A 10,416-nucleotide genomic window follows, 5' to 3' on the forward strand; every position below is an offset into this window, starting at 1 on the left:
ACCCTGGCCATCAGGCGCAAGCTCGGTGGTCTAGAGGTATGATGCCAGGCTAGTGATCTGCAGATTGTTGGTTCGAGTCCCACCCGAGAACAACTTGTGATTTTTTTCGCAGTTGTTTTCAAATGTACTGAGTATTCGGCACATTTCCACGTCAAGTAGGGCAAAATTGTCAAGAGATTTGATTGCAAAGCCAAACTATGCCAAAATTGTTTGAATTGTTGCCTTTGTTTTTCCATTTTCATTTATGAAAACAAGCATAAATATAACTACGTAATAACAATGATGACAATAATAACAACATAATAGTGACCATACTAATTATTTATAGGCATATTAAATATAAATATAATGTATATTTATTTAATATACATTAAATGTACATATATACAGTAATGTATATTTGATTATAATGTATATTAAATATACATTAAACATGTTCATACCATATAATACAAAGGCTTTTATTTCCTATAGTGTGCAAAACTACGTGATTATAATTGATTTGTAAGTCAGTTGCGACATCTGTCACCTTTTATCTGCTGGTTGAGAGCGGTTACTTTACATTCATAAACTCGCAGGTTACTTAGCTACGTGTATAATTTCTTAGTAGTACGCACATTGACACTCTTCTCGCACAGCTCTCTTCACAGCTCTTTTCATGTAATGAATTTTTAAAAGGGTTATTAGGTAGGTCTAACCTCCCGGTAGACATTTATTTAGAATAAAATATAAACATTATTATAAATTATTTCAGCTTTGCCTTATTTTTTCACTTTGATAAGTCAATTACCTTGTTATCTCAAAACCATTATGCCTTTCTAAACCTTGCCTAGGACAGTCTAGGCTTCATTCATATAACTAGTGCCGTAAACAGAGATTTGTTAGGTTGCTGGGTGCACTATATCAGTAAAGTGGTCAGTTGGAAATAGGATAATTTAGACGTCACCACTGACTTATAATATATTTTTATCTTTTATATATTCACAGTGGCTGGAAATCCACAAAGGGAATGTCATTTTTTCAGAAGTACAGAGTTTCATTTGCTATAATCACCGGACTGGCAATTATACATCTTGGTTGGTACTCAATAGCAAATAACCCAACATTTAATTCAAAAAGGGAGATTGATCCTCTACCAGTTCTACCCACCTATCTCAAATCACAGAAAAGTATAGAAGCTGCAAAGGGTGAAAGATAACCAACAGAGGTACTGTTTTGAAGGTAAAGTTTTTAAAAGTCACTTCATTTGTACTTTATTAACATGTAGAATTTATTGGTCCTTCAACAATCACTGACAGCATCATGCTACACTATAAATGCCTGTAAACTGAATTGAAGGATGGATTATAATGAAACTTTTCATACTTAAGGGATCATTATTTTAAGAGTTTGACTCAATGGAAGTCTGTTGAAAAAGGATATATTACTGGAGTTTATTTATTTATTTATTCTGTCTTTCTACTGCATGCACTTTCAGTACTTGTGTACTGTTTTTCAAAGTGGTACAGTTACATAAAATACAAAAGTTAAAAGAAAATATATAAGTAGATATCATATATACAATAAGTGATTAAGAATTAAAAGAGTTTAAAAAAAAATATAATAGACATGTCCATGAAATTTGTTGTTGTTTCGTGTGGAAGTTCATTCCACAGCTTTGTTGAGCGATACAAAAAAGTTCTCTTGCCTTGACAGTTATTCCATTGTGGTACAATAGGGTTATTATGAGATTGACTACGTGTACATTTTGAATGGGATTTGATATTAAATTTAAATTTAGATGATAAATAAGATGGCGCATATCCTTTTAAACATTTAAAAGTCATTAAGGCTAACTGTTCATTCCACCTTACATGTAGTCATTTCCATGCAAGTGAACTTAAATCAACGGAAGTATATATATCAACGGACAAAACAATTCTACTATTACTGTTCATTTGAACTTGTAAACAATTAGAATATTGAACATTACAATTGGACCAGACACAACAACAATAATCAAAAAGAGGTAATACTAAGGACTTGGCTAGCATTTTAAGAGTATGGGGTGGAAGTAGGTATTTTATACGGCGGATGACACCAATACGCTTAGACAAATTTGAAGATAATTTATTTATGTGGTCTTTCCAAGTTGGGAAGGTTGAAGAAAACAAAGATAAATTACATATAAATGCAAGAGAATCACAAATCACTGGTGCCGCCAGTTTCAATAATTTACAATCAAGTTCATCAAAACCTGAAGCCTTGTTGCAAGAAAGTTTACAAATTTCATCAACTATATAATCTGGTGTTATAAGATCAAATTCAAATTTACTGTTAATTTTATAACTTTAAAATAAGAGTTAGTACTAGAAGGATTATTTGAAATTTTAGAGGTAAGTTTATTACCAATTTAGGTAAATTGCTCCTTTAATTTATTTGCTGTATCTTTATCACAAGATGTATAGCCATTATTTTTATATACTTTTACCTAATCTGACTACATTTTTAGGGATTAGATTGTAAATAGTGTTCCAGAGCTTTTCGGGGTTTTTAATACTTTCTTTTATTGAAGTTGAACAGAATTTTCTTTTAAGTTCTCTATTTAAGTTGTTTAATATATTTCTAAGTGATTTTTCCCAGTCTTTAATTTCATTTGTCTTGTTAATAGGATGGGTGTGTTAAATTGGATCAAAAGGAACAAATTTGCATCAGTTGGCATTGGTTTGGTGATGTTTCATCTTGGTGTATATCAGTGGGGTAAGTCAGCCTTTTCTTCTGAAAAACGATTGACATCATCATCTTTCAACTCCGAATCGTATGGTGGGTTATACTCTGAGAAACATAAAACCAAAGACTAATTAATAAGGTAAGCATCTTTAAACCAGTTTTGCAGTAAATTTTATTTTTTTGTTGAAGCCCACCTTCCCCCATTAATTTAGCAATGTTTTTGAAAATAATTTTCATTATCAATGTTCATTTTTAATATTAACTGAACAATAGATTGATGACATTAAATTTGTTTCATTTATTTATCAGAATGAGTAGAACAGATATTGTAGCAAGTGTTCCTTCTCCAAGTCTCGTAGAGTTTTCAACTTTAGATGATGCGAATAATCAATTTGGGCTTGCCACGTTTAGAAATCTAGTAAAATCATGCTATGGACCCAATTCTCGTTTAAAGACAATTCAACATCATAGTGGTGGGCAAGTAATGTTGACATCCAGCTCTTATGATCTCTTAAAAAGTCTACCAATCAGAAGGCCGTTTCTCAGACTTTTGGTTACTGCTGTGACAGAACACTTGCGACTGTTTAATGATGGAGGCTTGTTTGTAGCAGTTTTGGCCTCTGAACTTTTGTCTGTTTGTTGTTGCTTTAATACTGATAGACTTCCAAGAATATTGTGTTGTGATGTAAACAGCATTATGTTGGATTGGTGTAATCACTTTGTGAGTACCTCCAAAGAGTGCAGAATTCATGTAGACATCAGTAATATGAGCCAGATGATGGCTGTGATTCGATCGATAATTTCCACCAAACCTGCCTGCAGTTTTACCAGCAGAGATATCTCCCATGTTTCGGGTTTAATCTTGCAGGCTTTTCTGAAAACGTTCCCAACATCTGGCCATCTGAGATCCACCCAGCAGGACATCTATTACATAGATGTGCCAAGCCAGGATACACAGAACTCACGAATAATAGATGGTGTGCTATTCCAGCTTCCAAACGATATTCCTGATAAAATTCTTCCACCTGGGTCGAGATTCACCTCTAATACCAGCCCATTAAAAGTAGCTCTGTTTAACATCTCATTAGCAGGTGACACTGGTGAGGTTCTTGAAGTCAGATGTGAGGTTTCAGACGGACTCACTCCAATGTGTGTTGTCACTGAACAGTTGTTTGACATTGTACAGAGATTGCTTGACGATGGGGTCAGTGTTTTGGGATGCCAGAAAGTGATCCATCCAAGTATTAAAAAGTTCTTGAAAAAAAATGGAGTGTTGGCAATTGACCGCCTTTCTATTCTCAATATTGCTGCTGTTGAGAAACTTTCAGGTATAGTTAATTGATATTTGGAATTTGTATTATTTATTTAGAGAGAGCAGCTTTTCTCAATCGGCTAATCTGGTGGTAGCCATTGTGTGTGCGCTGAACCGTGGAGATCTCTAGGTCCCCGGTTCAATTTCTATTGCTGCCTCTCCTTGTGTTTCAGCTGGAGGGCTGAAATACAAGTTATGATAGCACACCGTCTTTCGGATGAGACGTTTAAGCGGTTGGTCCATGCGCACGTTAAAGAATGACACTCTTCGGAAAAGAGTAGGGGATTGTCTCCCAGTGTACTACCACCAGAAGGACCTGGAAATAAGTCTTCATCGAGACTTTCGTGGGCTATCCTTGGTGTTTACATCGAATGAATCCAATCCAATCCAATATCAGAATTGTGTGTTAGTGATCATGAGTGATAATGATAGGTGATCAATATCAATATTTATTGTTGAATAATAGTATCTACAAAAAACAGAAAATCATTAAAAATGTACAACAATCTCACAAAACATGACACATAGTTAAACTACAGTGGGCATTCGAGTCATTAGAGAACATAAAAATAGGCTCCCAGTAGCAGCATTTGTCTACTGATTGACATTTTTTTTTTTTTTTGGCTACTTATAACTCATCCAACATTTTTGGGAGCTTCGCCACCAGGACCAATTTCAAAATACTTTGGCGACCCTCGACCACGCACTCTTTGCTCTTGTCGGAGAAATCTGGGACCCCGTCTGTTTGGCAAATCCTGGCACCCACCCCTCATAATTAATAGGCCCTAGTCTATTAGTCTCTGTGGACCACTAGCCTCGCTACACTGGCTAGGGCTGCTACGATTTGACAACGTACTGCACGGTGGGCCAGTGGCAGATATCAGCATGGGCTAACCTATAAACTGAAGAAATGTAAACTAAAACTCAAAGGAAAAAACAGAGCCAAAGTGAAATGTCAAAACAAATTTCATCTACCATAATAATACTACTTATAGTAACACATTAAAATCAGTAGCTCTATCTAGGCCTACCTACATAGAACTTGCATTTGACATTGCAGAGCAATAAAACAAAGTCGAGTAGTTTTGTTTGGTTTTGTCATGCGGTAGAATCATAGCCTTGTATTATTTGATCGGATGTGGTTGCGAAATTATTCCTGAACGTTGATTGGTCATCGGCACATGATCAAAGTTGTCGGCTCACAGGCCCGTATTTAGGGTGGATTCTGGGGTTCGTCTGAACCCCCCAGCGGGAGATGGAGTTCCGTGAAGATTAGGAAGATTTTTTCATTGCCGTTTTATTCTGTAGGCCTACAAAAGCGGGCTAAAACAAAAATAGTACATACATGTAGTTAGGGATCCCAGGCCAACTATTTAAAATGAATCTTGGAGAATTTGATTGAGTTTACTAATGAAAGTTACTATTATGATAAAATTGAAAAAATTATGATAAACGATGCTTATTTCGTTAATTACAGGAAATTAAAGTTAATTAATTAGGATCACAAAATAAACAAAGTCTACCGCCCACAAGGGAATAATTATGAAAAATGACGTCATTTTTGCTAATTAAAAGCGCTAATTTATAAGAATCTAAAACTAGTAAATCTTTCGTACAGCATAATTGTTTTATTAAATGTTTTTAATGTCTTATTATAAAATAATGCTTTAGCTCAATAAATCAACGATAAAATTAGCGTGGGAAGGAGGGTCACATGACAAATTGATCCCGCGAAACTTTGGTAATTTGCTTTCACATCGAACAGCACGCGTGAATTTTGTCTGTTCACTTTTCTAAGTGCGGTACGTATTTTCCGGACCAAAACCGAGTAAAAACGCAATTGTTTAAACATTTCGTAACCATCTCAGAAACCCACTAGATCGATTTTATGGGTGCAACGACTATCAGAGGCTAAATTTATTGTGAAAACAATGTACTGAACGTTGTTAACGATTTATTCCTTCTCGCAATGACGTCATAATAATCAGTGGCAGATTCAAGTGGGGCCGAGCCGACCCTAAGTTTTTCAAAATTATTTTTTTAAAATGGAAAAAAAACCAAAAAAACAGAGGAATTATAATTAGAATTTAGGTCTGGGAGTGCCATTTCCGGCAATCTAGCGGTGTCATAATCATAAATTTTCTTTCCTCGGCCCCAACCATGGTTGGGCTGAGGTGATCTACTTTCCCAACGTGCAAGTCCCTCCCTGTCCCCCCTCTAATTTGCTTTCCTGGAGCCGCCACTGATAATGATAATTAAGTAAATCACCTTTATGTTTGTGAAATCAAAATGCTAACTAATGTTTTGTGTGCTCCCTATCTCCCTAGTCCTGTTTGATCGTAAATTAGATGGTATTATTGCCACTCACAATAATTTATAGCAATATTACTTACACAAAAATGAAATTCAAAAAGAGGAGAAAAGCAAAAACCTTTTTTTAAAAGTACTGTACATGCAAAAAGACTAAATTAATTACTGTTTTAATTTTATCTTATTTATTTTTCAGGGTTTGAATTTTGAATAGGCTACATTACAAGCTCAGTAGATAATAAATCATTATTTTTATGAATGTTAGTTTGCACGAAATATATAAGCGGGCATATAATTATGACTAAAAAGGATAATTTTAAAAACGCTTTATGATGAGTATTTCAGTGGCAGATTCAAGGGGCCCAGCCGGCCCACCATCACTATTTTTTTTTTTTTTTCGAAATTCAAAAGTGGAAAAATTAAAATTATATTCAAATTTAGTCTGAGAGTGCCATTTCCGACCAACTGGAGGTGCCATAATCATAAATTTTCTTACCTCAGCCCCAACCATGGTGGGGCTGAGGTGGTAGTCCAGCTACACTCTCCATCTGTAAAAGTCCCTCTGGATATTTTAAAAGTTTCGTATGAAAATAAATGTTAGATAGATAGATAGAAATCTTTCTTTATTCTAGATACTCAGTCAGTATTAGTACACTGTTCTTCCCTGAGGTCCAGGGTATGATCTTAAACTACTTTAAATTAAAAACAGAATTGATAACGAAATATATAAGTTACATACATATAAGAAGCAGAAAAAAGATTGGTAAATTAAATTAGATTTTTAAAGGATTGTAGGGAAATAGAATGAATATTACTGCGGATATCTGATGATAAATTGTTCCATAAATTAACGGATCGGTATTTAAATGTTAATTGCGTTGCTTAAAATCAATTAAGAGGCTATATGCGCCAGAGCTTGCGTGGCTTCGGCAGAACAGCGAGAAAGGGAGAGAAAACGAAGTGCCAAAGACTGTTATAATATAGAAGCTCTGTTTAGTAAACACTGAATAAAGTCCCCATTTAGGGGAGAGAAGAAGAAGTATGTGGGTTTTGATAAGGAGTTCCACATAGTCCCAAGCCGAACCCCCCCCATTGAAATTCCTAAATAAGGGCCGGGCTCATGATCAAAGACTTACGAAATTTAACCAAGAACTTTTAACTGTTACCAGGATTAAGCTGGCTGGTTTAAGCCGTCTAACTTAGCCTTATGTGTGGTATTGTTATGCTAATGAGACAGATAAGCACAACCTGCACATGCTCAAAAAAACAAACTTTCCTTAGCCACACTGGTATTGGCTAAGAGAATTGCGGTACGGTAAAACAAAGCAAAATAAGGGTACTAAAAAACCACTAAAAGTACAATAGCAGCCCAAAGGCCTGAATTGGAGTGCAAATTTACAGCAAAGGTACACAATAAAAAAAAAACAGAAGGAAACATCAAAAATACAATACAAAAAGTTCAGGTACAAAGTCTAATAAAATCAAAATATAAAAATCGGTCAAGAAAAAAGAACATCAAAAATACGATAAAAAACAATTCAGGGGTATTGCTAAACCCCGCATACCACGCAAACCCCGCAAACCATGCAAATCAATCATACTTACACACTTAAAAACAAACTAATCTACCAATAAAATCACCTGCTGGTTAAGATATAAGGCAAGCATGTTTACAAATTTGATTTTAAATTATGTGATTTCGTTTTGTAGTAACATCACATAGTATTGTTTGAAGGTTTGCATGGCGAAGTATAATATATAATTAATGCTTGCGGTACACCACGTAGATAGTTCTGAAAAGAACTGTTGTTGTTGGTTGAGAATATCTCGACGTTTCGGTTGACTTGCTTCAACCGTCTTCAGGAGAATAATTGATTATTCTCCTGAAGACGGTTGAAGCAAGTCAACCGAAACGTCGAGATATTATTCTCCTGAAGACGGTTGAAGCAAGTCAACCGAAACATCGAGATATTCTCAACCAACAACAACAGTTCTTTTCAGAACTATCTACGTGGTGTACCGCAAGCATTAATTATATAACATCACATAGGCTAGCCTAGGCCATGTTTTACGGAAGCGTATTGCTGCCAACTAAAAAAAATAAAATTCAGATATTATCTCGTTATTACGAGATATTATCTCGTAATAAGGAGATAATTATCTCGTAATTACGAGATATTATCTCGTAATAACGAGATAATTATCTCGTAATTACAAGATAATATCTCTTAATAACGAGATAATATCTCGTAATTACGAGTTAATATCTTGTAATTACGAGATATTATCTCGTAATTACGAGATAATATCTCGTTATTACGAGATAATATCTCATAATTACGAGGTAGGGTAAGGGTGGGGAATTGTGGACCTTTAAGCATATTTGCATAAATTTAAAAAAATGTGGATTGAGTTATACACCTGAAAGTTTTTTTTATAATCAACAACTATTATTGGTCTTTAATTACACGCATAATTCAAGGTTATCAGATTATTATTTAATTAGCTAACAAGCATTAATTACACTGGGGTCAAGTGTCCACAACTATCTACGGGTGTAGGTAATTGTTATTACGAGATATTATCTCGTAATTACGAGATAATTATCTCGTTATTACGAGATAATTATCTCGTAATTAAGAGATAATATCTCGTAATAACGAGATAATATCTCGTAATGACGAGATAATAACTAAATTTTATTTTTTTAGTTGGCAGCAATACGCTTCCGTAATGTTTAACCGCTTATAAAAATGCAGAAAAAAAAACCAAAACAAATTAGAATGAAGTTATCAACTAACTAGTGCTGCATTAAAATTATTCATATACTTATTACTTACCTATATAATATTAAAATGTATTGCTCACAAACGCCAATATTTTTTACGCCTTTTCCACGAATCGGTAGACATCTTGAAGTGATGAAAAACAACAAGTCAGTGGTGCATAACAAACAAAAATAAGATAAGCTAGGCCTAGCTGCTGTACGCCTAGCCGATACGCAGTGGGGCTAAGGAAAGTTTTGTTTTTCTGAGCATGTGCAGATTGTGCTTATCTGCCTCATTAGAATAACAATACCACACGAAAGGCTAATTCAAGTTAGACGGCTTAAACCAGCCAGCTTCCTATCCTGGTAACAGTTAAAAGTCCTTGATTTAACATCACTTACAACAGGAAAGCATTTCGATGGCATAGTGGCTACATTGCTTTAAGCACAGTAGCCACAAAAATCAAAGTTCAAAGACACATGGCGAAATGATAATGATGATGCTAGTGTGTTTTGTATCGTAATTACAGTGGCAGTGAAATTTTAGATGACCATTCACTTACCATTCATTAAAAATTTGTGAATGTTATTCACTGACAATCATTTTTTGTTATTTGTTAATTATTACTATTTCTGTCTGTCCATATACTTACCTATTATTCTCTTTAACTTTGATACAAGGGGCGCAATGTATTTCAAGCTTGAATTGTGAAAACAACATGAGAAACTTGTATGGCAGTCTAGAGAAGGTTCAAATATCCACCTTCTTTCAGAAAAGTTATTATCATTTCAAGAAAAACACTAGCCCTGTATGTACCATGATTCTATGCAGCAGGCTTGAAGCAACACTTAATGAAATAAAGGTATGTGCAGTGATCTCAATGTGGACAAAGTGATAAAATTTTAAAACATGTTAGCAAATTAGCTTTAAAATGGTATAATACGTATTGGGTATATTAGTTTCCCTTAATTAATATAGAGCATTTGAATTTAATGTCCAAGTATTCTCATTTGAGAAATTAAAAGCCTCAAAAGTCAGTGTGCATGCACTTTCAGATAGAAAAGTTTACCAACCAACCTAAAAATAATGCATGTTTTTAACAAAATTCTAACTTATAACTCAAATTAATGCAAATTCTCCAGAGAACTTTTTGGGTCACATTAATAACATAACCAAAAATGTATATTGTGATTAATAAAATATGTTGCTTCTTTTAGCAATGTTCTCATGGGAAACAGTATTTATTTAATCACATATCATGAGGCACCGCCTTCAGTGCAAGCCCATGGCCCAGTGGCGGCTCTAGAAAATATTTTC

At 34.5% G+C, this 10,416-nt stretch overlaps 1 protein-coding gene across 2 annotated transcripts in view; it reads left to right on the forward strand.

The window, feature by feature from the left end:
- Window positions 1-957: 957 nt before the first annotated feature.
- LOC117112482 (McKusick-Kaufman/Bardet-Biedl syndromes putative chaperonin-like) overlaps window positions 958-10,416 on the forward strand; it is a 17,461-nt gene continuing 8,002 nt past the window's right edge. Inside the window, exons 1-4 of one of the 2 annotated variants that reach the window (XM_033255570.1) lie at window positions 958-1,221; window positions 2,651-2,848; window positions 3,019-4,037; window positions 9,780-9,961. In XM_033255570.1, the coding sequence (XP_033111461.1) occupies window positions 3,020-4,037; window positions 9,780-9,961 (1,200 nt within the window). In that variant the 5' untranslated portion in view covers window positions 958-1,221; window positions 2,651-2,848; window position 3,019. The remainder of the gene's footprint in view (window positions 1,222-2,650; window positions 2,849-3,018; window positions 4,038-9,779; window positions 9,962-10,416) is intronic. The other variant, XM_033255571.1, reaches the window with a different exon arrangement.

Source organism: Anneissia japonica, unplaced genomic scaffold, assembly GCF_011630105.1.
Source record: "Anneissia japonica isolate Jap-2015-1 unplaced genomic scaffold, ASM1163010v1 scaffold287666_len26991_cov176, whole genome shotgun sequence".
Classification (NCBI taxonomy): Eukaryota; Metazoa; Echinodermata; class Crinoidea; order Comatulida; family Comatulidae; genus Anneissia; species Anneissia japonica.